Below are 25,104 nucleotides of genomic sequence, written 5' to 3' on the forward strand. Positions count from 1 at the left end.
GCCCGTGTTTAGCCGCTCGAGGCTACGTTAGCCGCTACGGGCGTGACACGACCGAATCTCAGACGAGACTGTCAGCAGTTGTGTTGCAGTGTTCCAAGCACTGTAGCTCCACCCTCTCGTATAACACAAACAAGATGGCAAACTGAAGGCTTCAAAGCACTACTCTACAAACCATTATTATTTCCTTCCCCCTCCCAAAAAAAACCATGTAAATGTCACTCAGCCTTTCTAGATATGTCTTACAAATAGTGTATTTTCAATTGAACAGTCTCGAATTACCGAGTATCTAGTTCAGCTCAGCTGGGTTAGGTATTTTGCTTAAAGGATAAGGCTGGTAATATTCTATACTTTTCATTTTGTCAACAAACCCTGGATTGACCCTGTTTTACACATTCAGTAGGGACCAGTGGGCAAAGAGGTTAAGTGCCACAAACAGAGTCGGGAAGTCAGGACGTTTTGAGATTTGCTTGTCATAAGAGAAGAGTAAAACCAGACTCCTGTAAGAGTTCTATGGCGGTGTAGCTCTATAAAGGATGGAGGAACTCTGCCCCATTAGAAGATGCCCTCACGAACCCTTGAGCTATCCTGCCACCCACATCCCATATGCTTTCAGCAGGAAGATGCGTCAGCTGGAAGGGAACCGGGTGCACCAGGTTGTGTAACTACGGGGGAATTGAACGCCTCACGACGGGGATAGTGGCCCATCTATCATTGTACCTGTTATCATTCAGAGCCCTACAGGGTTCTAGGGATGTTTAAATGAAGGGAACAGGAAGCGCCCTCCGTTATCGCATCACCTCACTGACGGGAGAAGCCCGTCATAATGAATGTGTGAGCCTTCCAGTGTGAAACAAGATCGCCACGTGTTTTGTATTTGGCTGGCCCGGCTTAATGCTAGCGAGCGCGGCACAGTGCCTCTTTATCTCATGCTGCGCTGTTGCTATTTATCCTGCTGCCAGTGCTGACAATAGCACCATTAGTCATCAGCAGCAATGGAAGTGGGGGCTTTGGCAGCACCCATTACACACAGGCAACTGCCTTATACTGTTTCTCCTTTATGCATGTGGACACACACACACACAGAGCAGAGAGCAGGGGGCCAGAAGCTAAACCATAGCTGACGTAGCACTGTACAAACACCCTCAATAACCCTTCAGATATAAATATATAGTGAGCGCCCAGGAGGGTCTAAATGAAATCTAAGCTGGTTGTGGCTTCTGCCCTCTCGCGTCTCCAAATCAATGCAAAAAAGTCCACTGATTCATATACAATTTATTTCATTTGATAAAGCCATACACTTAGTGTGAGACCGAACATTCTAGAAGAAATGTACATTATACCTCTTTTTTTAATTGTGTTTTTTTTTTTTTTTACAGTGATCTGTTCTTTACAAAACATCAAATCAAAGTTACTTATTCAAAAAAACTAAAAAACAATCCCACTGATGACTCCTCTGTTAGTAAAGCATCCTTCCAGTCCACCGGGACGGCCAACGATAACAGGAGCGCTGTAGTTCGTCTGATGTATAACAGCGGAGACGTACAGCCCCCGCATGGCCTTGAGACACAGGCTGTGTTTTGAGGCAGTGTAAACAGACAATTTCAGTGTTTCACTAACAACATTTTCCTCCTACTTCTCGCCCCTCGCTGCCCGGGGGCTTTATCCACAACGTGACCCCCATTCACCTTGTCCCATTAGATCCCCTCAGAGCGAAGCATTGCCCTGCGCTTCACGCAAGCGTCTAAACCAAGAGATCCTCATCGAGTTACAAAATTGGCAGAGGTGAAATGGCCTCTCACATCTTCTCAGACCCCTCCCCCACCCAGTCCCAAACTGCACAAAATGAATCCTACGTTCAAGCTCATTAAAACACGGCGACACTCATGTTTGCGGCCCTGCACATACAGCACAGTAGTTTAGAGAAACACTGCTTAAGTACTAAGATACATAAAGGGAAACCCCTTTCTGAGCAGCTATGAAGAGAACATGTCATTCATCTATCTGTACAGCACTTCTGGAGAGCAGTAAAGCAACTGAAAACTGCTGAGTAAATAAAAAAAATCTATTGGACAGGACTTCCAAAAAATAAATAAAGATTCAGAACTTTTTTTTTTTTTTTAAATGAACCAAACAAATAAATGAAAAAAAGTTGCTGTTGGTTGAAAAAGTTTTTAAGAAAATTTCTGAACATGCACTTTATTTCATATTATACAGTCATATATACAGAGCGGATTAGAGGCTTGTAGTGGAGAGGATTGAGGCTTGTTAAATGATTGAGCGCTGGGCCGGAGCATCGGAATAAGGGAACTAAAGCTGGGATAGGAATACAGCACTACTCTTCCAAAAAAGTATCTTGCACCAAGATCACATTTCTCCCGTAGATTTCTTGTCGCAGAGTGGATTAGTGGCACAGATTTTGATTCTTTCATGGCTTTCCAAAACGGAAAGGTGGGGTGAAAATACCGCCTGTGATGTGCTTTGTTTCAATTGCACACAAATGTGGGGAAACAAAAAATCCCACACTGGGATTTTTTGTTTTTGCCACCGTGTTTACTCCAACAGGAATGAATTGAGGCCGTATATGTCCTTGATGAGTTTCTGCTGAAGGAAGCATGTACAAGTACAAGAGTGGAACATGGGTAAATAGCAAGACAAGTGACCCCCCCCCCCCCCCCCATGCTGAATGTCGTAAAGCAAGGCTTTACTGACAGTGAGCAGTCCAGCCCAGACCCATGCACAGCAGGAAAAAGCTACATTTCCCAGCACAGTTTACAGCACCGTGCTCTGAACAAGCCCTACACTGTACATTTCTAGAGATTCTCGATTTTGAGCTGTGTGGGAAGAATAGCTTTTCATGCTGTGGCACGCGTCACGTTACGCAATCCTCGCGTAATCTATCGCTCGGGTGTAACGAGCCAGCGTCTACGGCGCGCAGCTCGGCTCGTTGGTGCAGTCATTGCGGTTACTGTCCGCGTCCCTCTTCCTCAGCTCTCTGCCCGCCTTCTGCTGCTGACTGCTGCCGCTGTGGCTGTGGCCGTGGTGGGCCGGTGACGAGGGCCGCTTGCCCTTCTCCTGGTGGTGCCCGTGGTTCTGGTGGTGGCCGTGGGCATGCTCTTTGGCGCCGGCGTGAAACTCCGCGTCGTCGCCCTTGGTGTCGTCCAGGGCCTTGAAGTTGTCGTTGCGGTTGCCGGTGGGGATGTCGCTCTCTGGCACCACCTGCAGGTAGGCCCTGACGCGGTGGTGGCGGGCACCCGCGGCGTCGCTGAAGTCGATGACGTGGCACTCGTAGCTGCCCTCATCAGACGGCTTGACCCGGGAGAGGCGGAGTTTATGCGAGATGTTGCTTCCTACAACCTTCACAACCTGGCAACGGTGGACGAAATAAAGAGAGAGAAGTTAGAGAGTAGCAACTTTTGCCGAGTGGCCACTGCTGTGTCCATAACAGGATATCTTCAGTAATGTGATGAAATAAAGTCATAGTATAGCATGATGGAATAAAGTCATAGTACAGCATGATGAAATAAAGTCATAGTATAGCATGATGAAATAAAGTCATAGTATAGCATGATGGAATAAAGTCATAGCACAGCATAATAAAATAAAGTCACAGTATAGCATGATGGAATGAAGTCATAGTATAGCATGATGGAATAAAGTCATAGCATAGCATGATGAAATAAAGTCACAGTATAGCATGATGGAATGAAGTCATAGTATAGCATGATGGAATAAAGTCATAGCATAGCATGATGAAATAAAGTCATAGCATAGCATGATGGAATAAAGTCATAGTATAGCATGATGGAATAAAGTCATAGTATAGCATGATGAAATAAAGTCATAGTATAGCATGATGGAATGAAGTCATAGTATAGCATGATGGTATAAAGTCATAGTATAGCATGATGAAATAAAGTCATAGTATAGCATGATGAAATAAAGTCATAGCATAGCATGATGGAATAAAGTCATAGTATAGCATGATGGAATGAAGTCATAGTATAGCATGATGGTATAAAGTCATAGTATAGCATGATGGAATAAAGTCATAGTATAGCATGATGGAATGAAGTCATAGTATAGCATGATGAAATAAAGTCATAGCATAGCATGATGGAATAAAGTCATAGTATAGCATGATGGAATGAAGTCATAGTATAGCATGATGAAATAAAGTCATAGTATAGCATGATGGAATGAAGTCATTGTATAGCATGATGGTATAAAGTCATAGTATAGCATGATGAAATAAAGTCATAGTATAGCATGATGAAATAAAGTCATAGTATAGCATGATGGAATGAAGTCATTGTATAGCATGATGGTATAAAGTCATAGTATAGCATGATGAAATAAAGTCATAGTATAGCATGATGGTATAAAGTCATAGTATAGCATGATGAAATAAAGTCATAGTATAGCATGATGAAATAAAGTCATAGTATAGCATGATAGAATAAAGTAATAGTATAGCATGATGGAATAAAGTCATAGTATAGCATGATGGAATGAAGTCATAGTATAGCATGATGGTATAAAGTCATAGTATAGCATGATGGTATAAAGTCATAGTATAGCATGATGAAATAAAGTCATAGTATAGCATGATGGAATAAAGTCATAGTATAGCATGATGGAATGAAGTCATAGTATAGCATGATGGTATAAAGTCATAGTATAGCATGATGGTATAAAGTCATAGTATAGCATGATAGAATAAAGTAATAGTATAGCATGATGGAATAAAGTCATAGTATAGCATGATGGAATGAAGTCATAGTATAGCATGATGGTATAAAGTCATAGTATAGCATGATGGTATAAAGTCATAGTACAGCATGATGGAATAAAGTCATAGTATAGCATGATGGAATGAAGTCATAGTATAGCATGATGGTATAAAGTCATAGTATAGCATGATGAAATAAAGTCATAGTATAGCATGATGGAATAAAGTCATAGCATAGCATGATGAAATAAAGTCATAGTATAGCATGATGGAATAAAGTCATAGTATAGCATGATAGAATAAAGTCATAGTATAGCATGATGGAATGAAGTCATTGTATAGCATGATGAGATGAAGTCATAGTACAGCGTGATGATATAAAGTCATAGTATAGCATGATGGAATAAAGTCATAGTACAGCATGATGGAAGAAAGTCATAGTATAGCATGATGGAATAAAGTCATTGTATAGCATGATGGTATAAAGTCATAGTATAGCATGATGGAATGAAGTCATTGTATAGCATGATGGTATAAAGTCATAGTATAGCATGATGAAATAAAGTCATAGTATAGCATGATGGTATAAAGTCATAGTATAGCATGATGAAATAAAGTCATAGTATAGCATGATGAAATAAAGTCATAGTATAGCATGATAGAATAAAGTAATAGTATAGCATGATGGAATAAAGTCATAGTATAGCATGATGGAATGAAGTCATAGTATAGCATGATGGTATAAAGTCATAGTATAGCATGATGAAATAAAGTCATAGTATAGCATGATGGAATAAAGTCATAGCATAGCATGATGAAATAAAGTCATCATATAGCATGATGGAATAAAGTCATAGTATAGCATGATAGAATAAAGTCATAGTATAGCATGATGGAATGAAGTCATTGTATAGCATGATGAGATGAAGTCATAGTACAGCGTGATGATATAAAGTCATAGTATAGCATGATGGAATAAAGTCATAGTACAGCATGATGGAAGAAAGTCATTGTATAGCATGATGAGATGAAGTCATAGTACAGCGTGATGATATAAAGTCATAGTATAGCATGATGGAATAAAGTGATAGTATAGCATGATGAGATGAAGTCATAGTACAGCATGATGGAATAAAGTCATAGCATAGCATGATGGAATAAAGTGATAGTATAGCATGATGGAAGAAAGTCATTGTATAGCATGATGAGATGAAGTCATAGTACAGTGTGATGATATAAAGTCATAGTATAGCATGATGAAATAAAGTCATAGTATAGCATGATGGAATAAAGTCATAGCATAGCATGATGGAATAAAGTCATAGTACAGCATGATGGAAGAAAGTCATTGTATAGCATGATGAGATGAAGTCATAGTACAGCGTGATGATATAAAGTCATAGTATAGCATGATGGAATAAAGTCATAGTACAGCATGATGGAAGAAAGTCATTGTATAGCATGATGAGATGAAGTCATAGTACAGCGTGATGATATAAAGTCATAGCATAGCATGATGAAATAAAGTCATAGCATAGCATGATGGAATAAAGTTATAGTATAGCATGATGGAATAAAGTCATAGTATAGCATGATGGAATGAAGTCATCGTATAGCATGATGGAATAAAGTCATAGTATAGCATGATGGAATGAAGTCATAGTATAGCATGAAGGAATAAAGTCATAGTATAGCATGATGGAATGAAGTCATCGTATAGCATGATGGAATGAAGTCATAGTATAGCATGAAGGAATAAAGTCATAGTATAGCATGATGGAATGAAGTCATCGTATAGCATGATGGAATAAAGTCATAGTATAGCATGATGGAATGAAGTCATAGTATAGCATGATGGAAGAAAGTCATTGTATAGCATGATGAGATGAAGTCATAGTACAGCGTGATGATATAAAGTCATAGTATAGCATGATGGAATAAAGTCATAGTACAGCATGATGGAAGAAAGTCATAGCACAGCATAATAAAATAAAGTCATAGTATAGCATGATGGAATAAAGTCATAGCACAGCATAATAAAATAAAGTCATAGTATAGCATGATGGAAGAAAGTCATAGCACAGCATAATAAAATAAAGTCATAGTATAGCATGATGGAATAAAGTCATAGTACAGCATGATTCAATAAAGTCATAGTATAGCATGATGAAATAAAGTCATAGTATAGCATGATGGAATAAAGTCATAGTACAGCATGATGGAATAAAGTCATAGTATAGCATGATTCAATAAAGTCATAGTATAGCATGATGAAATAAAGTCATAGTATAGCATGATGGAATAAAGTCATAGTATAGCATGATGGAATAAAGTCATAGTATAGCATGATTAAATAAAGTCAAAGTACAGCATGATGGAATAAAGTCATAGCACAGCATAATAAAATGAAGTCATAGTATAGCATGATGGAATGAAGTCATAGTATAGCATGATAGAATAAAGTCATCGCATAGCATGATGAAATAAAGTCATAGTTAGCATGATGGAATAAAGTCATAGTACAGCAGGATGGAATAAAGTCATAGTATAGCATGATGAAATATAGTCATAGTATAGCATGATGGAATAAAGTCATCGCATAGCATGATGGAATAAAGTCATAGTATAGCATGATGGAATAAAGTCATCGCATAGCATGATGGAATAAAGTCATAGTATAGCATGATGGAATAAAGTCATCGCATAGCATGATGGAATAAAGTCATCGCATAGCATGATGGAATAAAGTCATCATATAGCATGATGGAATAAAGTCATAGTATAGCATGATGGAATAAAGTCATCGCATAGCATGATGGAATAAAGTCATCGCATAGCATGATGAAATAGTCATAGTTAGCATGATGGAATAAAGTCATAGTACAGCATGATGAAATAAAGTCATAGTATAGCATGATGGAATAAAGTCATAGTACAGCATGATGGAAGAAAGTCATTGTATAGCATGATGAGATGAAGTCATAGTACAGCGTGATGATATAAAGTCATAGCATAGCATGATGAAATAAAGTCATAGCATAGCATGATGGAATAAAGTTATAGTATAGCATGATGGAATAAAGTCATAGTATAGCATGATGGAATGAAGTCATAGTATAGCATGAAGGAATAAAGTCATAGTATAACATGATGGAATGAAGTCATCGTATAGCATGATGGAATGAAGTCATAGTATAGCATGAAGGAATAAAGTCATAGTATAGCATGATGGAATGAAGTCATCGTATAGCATGATGGAATAAAGTCATAGTATAGCATGATGGAATGAAGTCATAGTATAGCATGATGGAAGAAAGTCATTGTATAGCATGATGAGATGAAGTCATAGTACAGCGTGATGATATAAAGTCATAGTATAGCATGATGGAATAAAGTCATAGTACAGCATGATGGAAGAAAGTCATAGCACAGCATAATAAAATAAAGTCATAGTATAGCATGATGGAATAAAGTCATAGCACAGCATAATAAAATAAAGTCATAGTATAGCATGATGGAAGAAAGTCATAGCACAGCATAATAAAATAAAGTCATCGTATAGCATGATGAAATAAAGTCATAGCACAGCATAATAAAATAAAGTCATAGTATAGCATGATGGAATAAAGTCATAGTACAGCATGATTCAATAAAGTCATAGTATAGCATGATGAAATAAAGTCATAGTATAGCATGATGGAATAAAGTCATAGTACAGCATGATGGAATAAAGTCATAGTATAGCATGATTCAATAAAGTCATAGTATAGCATGATGAAATAAAGTCATAGTATAGCATGATGGAATAAAGTCATAGTATAGCATGATGGAATAAAGTCATAGTATAGCATGATTAAATAAAGTCAAAGTACAGCATGATGGAATAAAGTCATAGCACAGCATAATAAAATGAAGTCATAGTATAGCATGATAGAATAAAGTCATCGCATAGCATGATGAAATAAAGTCATAGTTAGCATGATGGAATAAAGTCATAGTACAGCAGGATGGAATAAAGTCATAGTATAGCATGATGAAATATAGTCATAGTATAGCATGATGGAATAAAGTCATCGCATAGCATGATGGAATAAAGTCATAGTATAGCATGATGGAATAAAGTCATCGCATAGCATGATGGAATAAAGTCATAGTATAGCATGATGGAATAAAGTCATCGCATAGCATGATGGAATAAAGTCATCGCATAGCATGATGGAATAAAGTCATCATATAGCATGATGGAATAAAGTCATAGTATAGCATGATGGAATAAAGTCATCGCATAGCATGATGGAATAAAGTCATCGCATAGCATGATGAAATAGTCATAGTTAGCATGATGGAATAAAGTCATAGTACAGCATGATGAAATAAAGTCATAGTATAGCATGATGAAATAAAGTCATAGTATAGCATGATGGAATAAAGTCATCGTATAGCATGATGAAATAAAGTCATAGTACAGCATGATGAAATAAAGTCATAGTACAGCATGATGAAATAAAGTCATAGTCCAGCATGATGGAATAAAGTCACAGTGTAGCATGATGGAATAAAGTCATAGTGTAGCATGATGGAATAAAGTCATAGTACAGCATGATGGAATAAAGTCATAGTATAGCATGATGGAATAAAGTCATAGTATAGCATGATGGAATAAAGTCATAGTATAGCATGATGGAATAAAGTCATTGTATAGCATGATGGAATAAAGTCACAGTGTAGCATGATGGAATAAAGTCATAGTACAGCGTGATGATATAAAGTCATAGTATAGCATGATGGAATAAAGTCATAGTACAGCATGATGGAATAAAGTCATAGTATAGCATGATGGAATAAAGTCATAGTATAGCATGATGGAATAAAGTCATAGTATAGCATGATGGAATAAAGTCATAGTATAGCATGATGGAATAAAGTCATAGTATAGCATGATGGAATAAAGTCATTGTATAGCATGATGGAATAAAGTCACAGTGTAGCATGATGGAATAAAGTCATAGTATAGCATGATGGAATAAAGTCATCGCATAGCATGATGAAATAAAGTCATAGTATAGCATGATGGAATAAAGTCATAGTATAGCATGATGGAATAAAGTCATAGTATAGCATGATGGAATAAAGTCATAGTACAGCATGATGGAATAAAGTCATAGTATAGCATGATGGAATAAAGTCATAGTATAGCATGATGGAATAAAGTCATAGTACAGCATGATGGAATAAAGTCATTGTATAGCATGATGGAATAAAGTCATAGTATAGCATGATGGAATAAAGTCATAGTATAGCATGATGGAATAAAGTCATAGTACAGCATGATGGAATAAAGTCATAGTACAGCATGATGGAATAAAGTCATAGTATAGCATGATGGAATAAAGTCATAGTACAGCATGATGGAATAAAGTCATTGTATAGCATGATGGAATAAAGTCATAGTATAGCATGATGGAATAACGTCATAGTATAGCATGATTAAATGAAGTCACAGTACAGCATGATGGAATAAAGTCATAGTCCAGCATGATGGAATAAAGTCATGGTATAGCATGATGAAAAAAGTAATTTGCTGATGGGGGATGGTTCAGCCCGTTTGGTTGTCCTGGACACCCTCCAGTGGGGTTCTGCCTGCCTAGGCCCCAGACTATGAGTCTGAGGTTCCCTGCTCCACCCCTTTCCAGCCCTTTTCAGTGATTAACCATTCAATGGTTAATCAGTGATTGGTCACTGTTGTCCAGATGTGCTCGTGATGAACTCCCCCTATCCCACCATGTGCTCAAGGCCTTTATAAGTCACACAACCAACACTCCGGGTTCTTTCCTCCTGTATGACGATTGAACCTTCTCTGAGCAGAGAATAAATACTTTAAAGACAAACTTATTTCCTCAATGTTTCGTACCGTCAGTATCATAGGACTCACTCTGTACTATTGAATCGGTTTTTTTCCAACACAAACTGACTGCATGTGAAAGCTTAATGATGTTTTGTAGCACAAGTCATCAGTTTGTGTCTGCGTGTTTTTGCTGTACTATATGAATGTGGGCCGACATTCATTATATAGAGAAAGCTCATCATCATTTCCCAGCTGTACAAGCCTGCAGTGTTCGGGCTCCACCCACCCACCCACACACACACACACACACACACAGTCACCAAAACCACAGCTGGTGCTTTCATAATAGCGAATCAGCAGCAGTTGGCCTCTTGGGAGGAAGAACAGAGGCTTCATGTTTTCTGTGTGTGTGTGTGTGTTTCTGCGCAACACATCAGATATGTTTTTACTTCACATAAAATTGTATTTACATCACTGCTCGAGTCAGATTGTATGATTAGCCCGTACGTAGCCTCCGTTGCTCATTTTTGTAATTGTAAAGTCGGCATGGAGACTTTGTGAGAGGAACATGTTGGTGTGGAGGTAATGTGCAGTAGTTCCCACATTCTGCTCACTTCTGCAGTAAATTCAAAATAAAAGTCCACATTTGTAGTCGTTACACGGTCTGGCTGAGGTCACTGCCTGTTGTGGGGAAACTGGTCACCTGGGTGACTTAAAGCATGGACACAGGAGGAGATGTATAAAAAGCTCTGCTGACTTCTCCAACTTGTCGCCTTCACGGTTTATTATTTGGATTCGGTGTTGAAGTCATAAGGACGCACGGGGTGTTTATGAGAATCTGAGAAACCCCCCCCCCCCCACCGCGCGCGAGCTCCGGTGACACCTGCTCTTTGGCTCACACCGTGATTCTGCAAACCCGTCAAGGAAGGAGTGAATGTGTTGATGCCTCGTCTGGGGCATTAACAGCACCGAGTGAAAAAAGAGATCCTTGTAAGTACAACGCCTGGATGAAGACAGAAGACATTTTAATTTAATCACCAGGGCTTTGTGCCTCATTTCATCATTTAACACCACCGCAAACACGAGGCTTTGTTTCACAAGAATGACAGGAGATAGTGGTTTACTCACACTTATCTTTGCAGCATCCTTTGGCATCTCCTCCTCAGGAGCCACCTAGAACAATATTTGAAGAATGTATTATTGCAGTTAGATTACGGTTATAATGGGGTTATAGACATATTATAGAATATGTACCCGAGTGTCAACCAATCAATAAATCCACATGAACCCATGCAGGTAACACTAGAACAAGGTGTTGTAAGAATTGACCTGGAATCCTCCCCACAATGAAGCTGAAGCCCGAAATAGAGGCTGCTGATTGATGGAGGCTTCATTTACAGGTGTTGCAAAAGTGATCAGAAAGGCAGCAGAGGTCCTGCTGTCAACCTACTTCATTGGTGGTCCAGGGTTGTCTGTCCGTCCAGTCAAGATGGTTCCTGATGTACCACCACTGGATCTCCAGTGAATACGAAGGCGTCCCCGCCCCTCTGAAGGAGCACGCCATCTCCACGTCCTGACCCTTCTGAGCAGTCATATCATGAGGCACCTCTGTGAACATGGCTGGACAGACACAGAAGGGGACACGGTTAACACATGATGTCATTATCAGTGCCTTTTTAAAAACATGTCAGATACACCAAAGATATGACGTTTGTTCCTGATGGATGGAAGTGACATTTATTGTGATTTTATTGTCTAGTTAAGGTGGTTCGGGCATCTGATCAGGATGACTCCTCGACCCAGAACCAGCAGGAGAGTTATACAGGAGTTAGTTACAGGAAAGCATGAAATGATGAAGACATTTTCACATTGGTGACCCCACAAAGCAAATATTTGAGCTTCATATTCACTCATCCATTAAAAATACTTTACTCACCAGCACCTTATAACCTACAGCGTGAGTGTTCACCAAATCCTTTTACATCGCTTTATTTGCACAATCTGTAATTAGCCGACGATACCGAACCTGAACAGAGTGTTATATTCAGGTGCAGCTGGAGCTGAATCTGAACCCACATTTGGAACATTTTGGTTCCCGTCAAGCTGCACAAAACCATGAAAACAAACCCAGCAGACCAGCTGTCACCCCCACAGTGCACAAAGGAACCCTGGATATTAAGCTTAAAGGGAGCCACACATCTCCTTTCCTCACGAATACTCAGCAGCATTCATGAAGAGGGAAAGTTACATTTATTGTTTCGTGTTTTCCAACAGGTACATGTTTCTGTCTTCGTCAGTGGTTTCCCTGTCTTACACGGATATGTTTACAACTAACCATAACCGTGGGACACAAGTTGTCGGTTGTCCATCAGTTGTTGAAGCCCCTCCTTTGACCGGGACACATCTGAAGCGACAGTGGAACAGGGATCAAACTTGGAAATAGGCTCAAGCTGAATGCTAAATGTCAGTTATCATCTTGTGGACACTTTCATCCAAATCATCTGAAAGTACCATCCCTAAATTTGGAAACTGGTAACTGCCGGACTAGGAAAATCCTATAATTTACAAATTAATTTAGTCTTCTCCGGACCGGCACATGCTGACTACTCTAAATTAAATTCTTCATCTGTTTGTAGAACGTGTCCGCTGTGTGCTACAGGTGTTACATGTTACATCGTCTTGTCTTAACGGTGTACAATCAGTGATGGTGGCGTGGTTCCAAATGCCATCAAACAAACATGTTCAATTATGTTAGACAATCATTCATTGGGAAGGAAAAAATAAACTTTTGTATGACAAGGAAACAAAGATTAGAAGTAATCTTTTGCTCTCCTCTCCGCAAGAAGAATTGATTTACAGAAATGAATTAGGAAAATGTGCAACCAAAAAACTGGCACAACTGAACCTATTTCACATAAGGTGGATGAAGTCAACTAATATTTGGGTCATGAGAGCTCCTTCCATCACCATGAAAATAATACTGCATTTTCAATCACGTGACTGTCACACTACACACGTGTGGAAATCCCCTTGAAACCAGTCGATGAGATGTGTTATTCCAAACGAAGATCAGCACCACATGATTTGAGTCACATTTGATGTCACTGAAGTGTATCTGGCATTCGGAGCTTGTTCCTGACAGGAGAGTGACACTTCAGAAGGATTGTGCATGTTTTTTTTTATCATGCAGCTATTTAAAAGAGAGCAGGAGTCCTGCTCAAAGATGTGTCTGGCTCATCAGTCAATAAATGTGAGTGAAACCTGCACCGACTAAGTGCCGGTCACAGATTAACATCGTCTGTTCGACCTACTGTGGCTGCGCTATGGATCCGTCTTGTATTACGAGAGCGGTACGAGCCTCCAGTCATACGTCCCTCTTTGTACATTGATCAAATCTGCTTGTATTTTTCATTTGTGAAACCCGAAGCGCACCGGGTATCGATTTGACATTACACAGCCGGAGCCAGCAACAATGCCCCTCTGCTGTTGATAATATTCAAAGCTTGGACATAAAAAAAAGAAACTGCTGTGTAAGAGATTGAGCCTCTTTCGCAATGATAATCTGTCTTTTTCCCAATTAGCTGTGAAACCCCGAAACGCGGAATTCGAGCACATTTCTTCGACCAAATGCTTCACACAATCGGAAACCAGGAACCTGTGATAGTCATCACCGGCCCATTATAATGTAGGCCTAAGTGAGATAAAGCAGATCACATGATGTGCTATTACTCAGCCTGTCTCTTAACTTTGAGCACATATTTGATACTTAAAAACAGCTTTTCTAAATGTTAATTTAGAAAATTTAAAGAAAATCTCGCAGATCACCACTTTAAATGTAATCACTATCTCCTGCTCTGCAAATCTCGATTGTCCATCGACTCGGTGCCAATGATTCAAACACGTGGCGATCTAATGGCGTATCTCTTGGTAATAGTCATCTCTAAACCCTTACGCTCTCATTGTTGAGGCAATAAAAGGCTGCGAAGAGTCGGGTCTGCTCACCCTGAAGCATTATCATTATCTCCAAGATAAACAGAGGAAGGCTCTCGGGCCATTGCTGAACCAAAGCTACAGTACCATCCCCGTCTACCCATCTACAGCGGGGGAGCAAGTAGTGGAGACGGACGCAGAAAGGTTCCAGAGAAGGAGAAACTCTGGATTTGTGCGATGAGCGAGAGAATAAATCAACACCAGAGGTTGAATTAATGAGCGGGGTCGGTGTTGGTGAGCGCGAGCCTCTGTGTGTTTGTGAGAGACTAATATATCGTAAGGATAAAGGGAGGAATTAATATGAAAGAGAGAGAGAGAGAGCGAGACAGAAGAAGAGGAGGAGGAAGGCGGAGGACAATGTGCGAGGTAGGAGATAGCTGCGGGCGGGCGCCGGTTATTGTTTATTTCTTTGACAAATGGAATGCGGTAATTACAGCCGTGATAAAAAAGGGGAGCGGGAGATGTTTCTTTGCGTCACGGTATTACTCCAGCCTCCCTAAAACCTCCACCATACTCCATCTAATAGCCTGTTCACACGGGCAGCATGGGTCTATTGGGATGATGAGCACTCTGAAACGACAAGGTCAGAAAGAAAGAAGGGAAGGACCGGTTTACATCAAAGAGTCATTTCAAATGAGAATCACTTGAGTTACTTTGAAAGTGATATACTGTCCATAATGCACACACGTTTCGGTTTAATGAGTAGGTGCAATATTTGTGGCAAGAGATCAATGCGCTACAGATTGAACAATTGTGTCTTGTCAAACGCTGGTGTGACTAATAACTTTAAAGCTCCACCAATCAATATTTGTACAGTAACACTCAATCAAATGATCCTGCGTAATAAGAAAGGAGTCTGCCGCACACGCACAGAATTATAACCAGACTTTGCAGCTCCGCTGAGCTTTTTTTACGCCTCTTTTGTCAGAGCTGTGTGTCCAGCTTGTTGCGGAGTTAAGCTTTGGTGTAATCCCATTTAGATGTCCCAGAGTCATCGTTAACGTAGTTTTTACTACATTGAGGAAAAAGACCTGCACTTCCATGTTTCTCTGCACAGTAATCTAACAATGCACTAAAACTTCAACACAACCACAAACATTTGAATTGAGTGAATTGAAAACTACAATTGATTCATTATAAATTATTAATTGAAACGTGAGTTCATCACCTTGCTGATCAGTCAGCAACAGCACAGTTCTGTCTCTATATGACATTCAGAGCATCAATGGAGCATATTAAAGGTCCGGCTGTCATGCATGTCAGTGCATGTGAGTCCCTGTTTGTGTGCCCCACTGGCTAGCGAATGGCCGCTGTTCTGCACTGCCCTCATATCACCGTTATCACCGGTAACCGACATCTTTGCACCGTTTGAGCTGTTAACAACGTTAGCGGTTATCGGTTATCGTCGTGTTCGAGAGCCATGTGGAGGCAATCCCTCAATCATGGATTTGCTCGGAATTCTATAAAGGGCTCCTTTTAAAAACAACTCCTAATCCTCTATATACCTACACGTCACATCTTTGTAACTGCCTTACACTGCTGACAACCAACTAAAGCTGATTCATCAGGGGACTAGAATGTTCCCCGGCATGAATAATCAACAGTGAACTTCTCTTAGGAAGAAAGCACCCGCTAATTGCGGCCAGCAGTTTGTAATTATGAAGGTCAGTCTAGCAATAGATTTCTGCCCCATGTGGTTAAAATGTAAACTCATACATACTAAAGACACTGAAACAGCATCTACACAACCACTGGAAACACCTAAAGAAATCACCAATTGACCACATTACAAACTACCATACTGTTACAATCTGAATGTAGATGGAATCATGAAGCAAAGATCTTATTCAAATATCGTTTGTCTGCCTAAACATGATCACTGATGTGCAGCCATGACATGAATCACCCTTCTTCTAACTGCTGCCGTGTGAACCAGACGATGTGAGACAAGTTGCAAACAGCTCGCTTCTACTTGTTGTCTTGTTGCAAAATAGATGGCGCCTGCTGCATGATCGGGCAGCCGGCGGCATCAGCCCCTGAATGTCAATGCTGTTCGGTGTGCGAGATGGCTGGTGGCTGCATACAGTACTCTCAAGAGCTTCCCACCATCACCGCGTGACTCACTCGCCACCAGAACGGCAATTAGGCTGATTTATGGGCGTCCTCCGTCACACTCCGAGAAAGAGGAGGGCTTATATTGCTGTTTGATTCAATTACACCTCTGCTAAGTAGAATTGTATTTTCATTACAATGCTAATGTGACTAATATTCCCTAATGGATAGCCTCTATATATTTAAATGTAAACGCCGCTGTGGTTACGGCTTCACTCAAACTGCAGAGAGTAAAATCTCTGGTGCATCTTTTCTACATCTGCTAAATGGCTGAAATGAAACTGTGGCATCAGCCTCTGAATCTAAATGCTGTTCATTATGCGATGCGCTGTAGTTAACGTTACGGGTAGTGTAGCTCTTGCGCTCTTCTCCGACGGGAGGTCAGAGGTCAGACTCAAGCAAGAACAGCAGACAGGGAGCAGGTTTGGAGATTAGTCAGGGCAGTGTGAGCAATCGAACCTGCAGCCACACACGAACAAGATGCAGTCTCTGAGAGCCACTGTTGATTGAGATTTTCCCGTTAGATTTCAAATGAAGTTTTGAAATCCTCGTCGGATCAAAATAAGACAGAGAAGGTCCACCCCTTGTATCATAAGTGTGTGGTCTTATCCAAGATTAGCAGATGGGAAACTTGTGTGCACTGGAGTTTTCAGCAATGCAGGCTTTGTGTTTGCCATATGTTGTCAAAATGTTCTGTGAGTTTTCCCTCTGATACAAAACAGAACCTTGCTGTGTTTGCAGCTGGTGCAAGTTACGCAGTGTCTACAGTAAATAACTAATTATCAGTATATTCTGTTTATTTATTTACCTCAGTGAGAGAGAGAGAGCCAGGCCGATATTTGGAACTATGTTAGTAAGTAACCATTTAATAACCCTGAACCGACAATAAGTCATTTTGACTGATTAATGCTGTCAGTTAAACAGTTAAAAGAAATGTTGGAAATAAAGCTCACAGGAGAATACCAGTGGTCCACGTTGTGGCTCAGCCCATCTTTATTGCGCCTGAGCTGGAGTTGTGGCTAACTTTGAGGTTAACCCACTTCACTTCAATCAGCAAGTGGCAAGCACACGAGATCTAGACTTGGGTCTTGAGGAGATCTGGCATTTATTCACAGACTAATAAAATGTATTTTGTAATAATACGGTTGTAAAGAGAGAGTTATGAGCCCGACCTCAAACCTGGAGGACCAGAAGGTTTTGACCTGTTCGGTACAGATGTCTCTACCAGGAGTACAAGACTCCAGCCAACATAGAGCCAACATAGCTCCACCGGTCACATCGAGACACGCAAACCCCCACATCACGATAAGGTGGCGATCCCTCTCGAGACCCTCGGTTAATGACAACTCTGGATGAATCTTTTTTTTTTTGCAACCGATGAGCGGAAGTCACCATGTTTGGAATGCGGAGTAGTGACGTAGTGATGCCTGATACGGATCTGGTAGCAGCAGCGACCTGTCAATCACAGTGAGCCCACCCTAAAGCATACTCCGCTTTAAAAGGACCATCATTTACTAAATGAACATCATGCTGTAATAAAGAAGACTTGAAACTAGAGATTGAGACCATAAACTCATGTTCACAATGTTTACTGAGGTAATAAATCAAGAGAGAAGAAGAGTCATTTTCTCATAGACAACCAGACTATACAACCAGACTTCTTTTTGCAACCGGAGGAGTCGCCCCCTGCTGGTCAGTAGAGAGAATGCAAGTGTTAAGACACTTGGCTTCACTCAGCAGAACCGAAGGTTGCCGCCTGGTTCTACGTAATTAATTATAGAGTAAATGATCTGTTTTTGTTTATCTAATTACACACACACACACTTCCTTGTGTGTGTGTGTGTGTGTGTGTGTGTGTGCCTGTGGACCTTCTCCACCCTTGGCCCTGCCAGCTCCCCCCCACTTGAGCTCAGCTTCCTGCTGTTTTGGCCCAAATCCCAGCTGCCTGCCTGCCCACAGCGCAGATCAAACACTGTTTCCCCTCTTAATCAAATGAAAGGTTAAAAGGAGAACATGGCTTCCTGAGCCAGAGGGTTCAGCCAGAACACCAAGGACAGGTCAGCTTTGTTTTGTTTTCTTTCTGTAATTCAACACAACAAAAGGTGCCACCTCTGTACAAGAACTTATTACCACATCAACACCCAACGATGACTTCCCTGCAGAAAGCCGATGGGTGCGGAGAGTTCAGAACAACAACGACACCTTTGTAGTACAAAGCAGTTTGAGGCGAGTGTGCTTTAAGCATCTCGTGTTCAGCACATCTGAGAGAGGCATCGGGCGGATGAAGAGGCTCGCTTGATCATTCAAGAGATTGCGAGCAAAAACCGTAACATCAAATAATCTGTAATCAAAGTAACATGGAAGGATTGGCTGTATGTTTGTTGTATTTGTAATCAGGGGACAGTAGATCGAGATGCAGTGTTTCTCTGTGCAGTGCAGCATCAGCTCTCAGACTCCAGTCTGTCCTCTGCATCACCACCAGGAATAACACAGGCACATGAATCTGGCGTCTCATCCAGCAGGGGCCTTATTCCGCTGTATCTGAAAGACCACACCAGTCGCCTGGCTCAGAGCTCGTGGTTGGAACAATGAGAAATGCAGGGCTGGAGAGCCGGGGCTATTTCTGTCCTCTGTGCTATGCATAAAAAACACGCCGCCTGTGAGATGCTGTTAAAAAAAATTCTCTTCTCTCACAGTGAGATGCACGGAGTGAAACAGAGCCCACTGTCAGGTATAAAGGATCAACCTGTTGAACCGCTGGTTGCGGTGGCTTTGATGCCACAATCCAGACATCCGCCTCTCAAACAAAGATGGAGCATTTACATCTTTAGATGTTGTCTGACAATCGCCTTGTTCTGTTTGAGTTTATCTGTAATCTGCATTTGTTGTTTAATCTTATTTTCTGCTGTGACAACTCAAATCAGGTGGTTTAGTAAAACGTCATCTCATGTGATTGTGGGCAAAGTCTGAAGATATTGAAACGGGAAAAATAGATTCACATAAAGCTTTGCTAATGCCCATGTAGACACACACACACACACACACACACACACACACACACACACACACACACACACACACACACACACACACACATTAATGCGCCTATATACTGTATACACTGGAGACAAACTTTGCTTTCAGTGTCATTAAGAGGCAGCTTGGACTGGAGGAAATGTGTAGGTTGTAAAATCAATCAAAGTAAGAAAAAACTATATCGGAAGGTGAGGAAGGGTTAGGAAAGAAAATCTTTTTTGAAATCAAGTAAGAGCAAGTAAAAGAGGATTGACATGGATCCGATGGAGGAGCTGACATTTAGAGAGATAATATGTTGATCACAGCCAGACAGCAGGCTACAACATCCTGGAAATGGACAGCAGCCTGGAAATGGACAGAAACTCTTGGGATATTAACACCCCCCCCCCCCCCCCCCCCCTCCACGACACACTTTCTTTGACTGCAGCCCAGGTATGCCATGGTGTGAGATATACGGTGTACTAAATATCACCAGTATATATGAATAAAGAGATGGATCTGAATAGATCCAAAAGCCATGATCACTCTTGATTTTTCTCTCTTTTTGTCAGTTTTATGGACCAAATGCCCCACAAAACAAAGACATGCGGTATTAAAATAAATGTAAAGCTGCATTTAACTCCCTCCCACACCGGAGGGGGAAAACTATTCATGTGTGTGAAGGTGGCTCCTTGTCACTCGTCTCGTCTGCTAGCAAACAACCGCAAAATGCCTAAAAGCTGCTGTGCACGACAAACTACCAACAAGTGTAAACGAATTAAGATGCATAAGCTGTCCAACGCCAAAACCGATGATTCAGGTAATGAGACACGAGGCACCGGCAGGAAGAATCGGGAAACACATTTTGTCCAAATGTCAGATTTAAGCGAACTGTCGACGGTATGCGTTACGTATGTATGCTATGTTACGTATGTTATGTATGCAACATGTCTTATAGTGGAATGTGGGAAACATTACCTCAAAGAGCCATGAAGATGTGCAACAAAAGCACCGCAAGCAAAACAAGAGTTATTTATCAACGCATTCCGAACAAAAGGTGTCCAGTCAATGAAAATAAACACTCAGTCACACTGAATACAGCTGATTCAGGGAACTCAGGTAAGGCTGCACCGAAGCAACAAACACTGGAGGACACTTTTAAAAAGAGAGAGAGAGAAATACCTGCAAGCAATGCAAAGCTGTCAAGCATACGTTGGATTGTCTTTAATAGCTTTAATGTAGTTGAAGTGTATTGTCTAGAAAAATAAAAGCATCGGATCGGAATCAGCGGATACTCTATATGAAACTACTTGGATCTGGAGCAGAATAAACTTGATTGGGACGTATACTTTTTTCTCTCTCTTTTATCCCTCCAATAAATAGGGATTGTATCACAAAAGACCCATATAGCCACAAGCCAACCTTTCATCTGAATAAACTCCCAGCAGGTTTAGACACACAGTCTTTTGACCTCCGTCTCTGCAACACCACATCCGTCCTCCTACTGTCTCTCTGTATCTCTACATACTCATTTCCATCCAGACTCGCCAGGCAGCTCCTTTAGAAACAATTAGCGACTAACAAGTCTCTTGCAAGGCCTCATAACAAGCTTCACGCTCTAATAATGTGCCTCTAGTCTACACAGCTCTGTGGTAAACAGCTGCCGTCAGTTACACAGAGAACCTGCCGGAAGCCCCTCAGCCCGAGCAAACCCAAAGACTGCTTCTGTAGCTTCTATTTTCTTTCTTTTTAAGATGCTGTCATGAGAAACCACACATGAATTCAGTGGAATTCGTTGTGCCTTTTTTCCCCTATTCATATAAAAGGTCAACAATACGTTACGACTTTAATCAGCAGCAATGGAATGGGATAATGTGAGTCGGGGAAGGGGAATTTAGAGACGCCGCTTCAAAACATGATGAATAAAAAAAGACCTTTCAGTCAGTTTTTCTCTCCGAAGAAAACTTCCTACACTCGTGGAAAGTCACATAATCCTACCCATCCTGCTATTTGTCATGGATTTAACAACAGTTTCCCAAGTGGGGAAGATAATCTGACCAGTTTGAGCGACAAATCGGAGAAGAATGAGACAACTTTCGATGTAAACACAGAAAATCGTTCCCCTTTGTTTTAGGATTAACCCGTTTCTGTGTTATAACCGCAATGGAGATGCAATTTCTACCGGTCCTCAAGCATCATAAATCTCTTTCTGTTCGCGCTTCACCTTGAACCCCCTCCCCCCAAAATATGTTCTCAAAAGAAATGGAACGTGTCAGCAACGCGTCATGGCGAGGTGCATAATGGTATTTTACGAGCCTCGGTAAAAGAAACGCCCTGTGGGGTGTGTGTGGGCAGCAGGAGCTGAGCTAACCAGCCATAAAATAGTGATGGATGACGCGGAGGTTTGAACAGCCATGTGTACATGCCGCCGCGTTTATGAGCCTTGGTGTTCATGAGGGTTTGTAAAAGGCACGCCGCTTGCATACGGAGTCTCTAATATAATAAAAGGATGCCAAGGTTATCGGGAATTGGACATTTTTTCGCCATAAGCTTCTGTTGTGGTCCACTTTTATGTGATCCTTTCAGTGAAGCCCATTCAGAACAAAATGCAACTTTATACTAAAAATCTCTACTCAGTGGCTGATCAGTGGCTGGCAACATATTTTGTTCACATGGTCAATAATGAACATAAACGATGGTTAATGTGTTGCCGCTGTTTAAATCAAGTGTTAGATGTCATCAACAAGTGTATCTCTGAGTATGTTCAGCGCTACAGCACAAATGCTTATCTTTTTTCACTCATACTGACATTGGAGTTGCGTGAAAGTGTTGCGGTGCGTTTGAGGGAAGAATACCACGCTATGAGATGAATGCTAAATGTCAGCATGCTAACATGTGCAAAATGATTAACACAGTCTTGTTTGGCAGACATAATGCTGAGCATGTTGGTTTCAGCGTGTTAGCATGCTAACATTCAGCACTGAAGACCATTGGTTTTGCAGGTATTTGATCAGCTGTGTTAAGTGTTAGCGCTTAGTCCGGCACAACTGACTCAAAACACAAACACAGGTCCCCAAATTGAAACCAATAAATAACAAAATAACACATGCAGGATTTTTCTTTTTTTTAAATATCAGAACTGCAACCGAGTATCTTTAAGAATCAGCACATATTTGGAATAATGCATCAATAAAAATCCCAAATATGGAAACCAACCAGGGAACCTGGGGCACAAAAGGACGGTCACATATTTCAGATATGAATGATAAGAATCATTCACCAAACTTCAGAACACATACACACAGACAAATCAGGATTTTTTTTGGGATTACTGGAAGCTTTGATTTACAACACAACCTTTGAGAAAGTTCTATTTAAAGAGGGGAAAAAATAATTAATAGGTATAAAAATACCATACATGCTGCTGAAAGAACTATGTAAAATGTTAATTGGATCTTTAGAGAAGCAAGCACAAAATGAAAGAAAATGCTCTATTACATACAAGAATTCAACCTGAATTCAACCTGAGCAGTGTATTGACAAAATAAGATATGTTGGATGGCAGCGTATGTTTTCCTCCCTCCTTCATAAAAAAAAGCCCATTTTAAAACACTTGTGTACTAAATGCACCCAATTTCACGGCAATCCATCCAGTAAACCCAAACTGTCCGCCTCACGGTGGCCCGACTGTTGTGTTTAGGCTCTGTTGCTATGTGTGCCCTGCAGTGCATTTCTCTTCACACTTCTGCTTATTCTCCCAAATGGCTCAGCTACTCGGCGTACTAGCACACAGCAAGAAAAAATCACCTCGCCAAAACATTCAGTCAACAAATTAAAAAAGGTGTGCAGCTCACTCCGAGGGACAGAGCGATCAATAAAGCCATCTCCAAGGTGAATCCATAGCAGCTCCCAACATACACACACAAAAGAAGAGTAGAGGTAGAGCCATGTTCAACAGGGCAATGAACCACAAGCTTCTGAAAAATAAAGAAATGTGCTGGATTTTTAGTAATTTCTTTTCTTTTTTGGTGTTATTGCAGTGTTCTTATTTTCCACATCGGTGCAGCCATGGGAGGACGACTAGTTTCAGAGAAGAAAAGCAGAACAGGAGATGAAGAAGCCAGACGGGTGGAGAGACAAGCCCGCGGAAATCACAACGGGAGAGCATCTCTTCTTTCTCTGCGTCTTCAGAAGCTGCCTCCACCAGCCTGGTTCGGGGGGGGGGGGGGGGGAGAGAGACGAGAGGTATATCGGCACTCGGTATCTTATCTCCCTACGCCTCTCTAAAGCACCCCGGAGTATCCTCTCTAGCGCCGACACAGGCAGGGAGATAGGAGTCGACAGCCGCACAACCTAGCACCTGAAGTTTTACAACTAAAGGTAAGCTGTCCCTGCTGGGCCTGACTCGGAGCCTCACGGGGAGGGTTGGGGATGGAGGAAGGATGGATTAGGAGGGCTGAATCAGCTGGGCTTGTTCAATGTCTTATTTATCTATCGGTCCTTTCCCCGGAGCTTTTAGCTCTACATTCCAAAAAAAAACGGCTGCCGTAGTAGAACCTTATGCGAATCTTCAAGTGTTACACTTTATTTAAAGAAGCGCAAAAAAAGGCAGGTAATTGTGTGAGACGAGGCCATCTTCTTCTGCTGCACTTTTTTTCCTTTTTAGAAAGTTCTAACAGAAAGTGGAAAGCTACATGGCTTCCGGGAGATTGTTGAAATATGCAGCGGAAATCACATTGTTGGATTTAACTTGGTGAAAAAACAAACAAGATTTGGTCCCATCTCTGCTGGATTCCTACAGCAACATGTATTTGTAGCAAAGGGGGGGGGGGGGGGGGGCTTTAGATCCAGAAAATAAATGATGAAAGTTGAAGTCACCCTGAAAACTACTGCTAACCACAGTGGTAGCAGCTTTTATTGCCCTCTGCCGTCCTCGAGCACAGAGGACTGCTCCAACATACTTGGCTCACACAGTTTGGATTGTGATAGTAAAAGACCGGGACAAGGCTGAGCGTGGAGTTTTGAGTGAGTTTTATTGAGTGAGTTCTTATTTTTTTAGCCCAGGAGCCAGTTACAGGACAATGAATGTTTACAACTGAAAATATAAAAACAGAGTCACAGCTTGAATCTCCATACTCGAGGACATTTATGGATATTACATCCTTTGACGTGGAGGACTGATCGATGCTCTGTTTGGCTTGACTGAGAACACAGCACCGGGAGTTATGGAGCTGTTTGCAGAGACACAAAAAAAAAAGAGTCTATTATCTCCACACTCCAACAAAGCCAGAGCTGAGAAAAAAAGCCTTTGTGTCCAATGCTGGAGGCCTGCAGGCAGCGACAGGGAGAAGGGGGGAGGGAGGGGAAGGGAGGGAAGGGGGTGCAGGAGGCTTGTTGGTAGACAGCTGGAATC

At 41.1% G+C, this 25,104-nt stretch overlaps 1 protein-coding gene across 1 annotated transcript in view; it reads right to left on the minus strand.

Annotated features, from left to right (window-relative positions):
* Nucleotides 1–2,919: 2,919 nt before the first annotated feature.
* The window catches only part of LOC306780545 (V-set and transmembrane domain-containing protein 2-like protein), a 44,449-nt gene continuing 22,264 nt past the window's right edge, over nucleotides 2,920–25,104 (minus strand). The window contains exons 2-4 of the mRNA XM_079272954.1: nucleotides 12,025–12,194; nucleotides 11,703–11,747; nucleotides 2,920–3,363 (exon numbers count right to left, since the gene is read on the minus strand). Of these exons, the coding sequence (XP_079129080.1) occupies nucleotides 2,923–3,363; nucleotides 11,703–11,747; nucleotides 12,025–12,194 (656 nt within the window). The 3' untranslated portion in view covers nucleotides 2,920–2,922. The remainder of the gene's footprint in view (nucleotides 3,364–11,702; nucleotides 11,748–12,024; nucleotides 12,195–25,104) is intronic.

The sequence above is a fragment of the Melanostigma gelatinosum genome (genome assembly GCF_949748355.1).
Source record: "Melanostigma gelatinosum genome assembly, chromosome: 8".
Lineage (NCBI taxonomy): Eukaryota > Metazoa > Chordata > Actinopteri > Perciformes > Zoarcidae > Melanostigma > Melanostigma gelatinosum.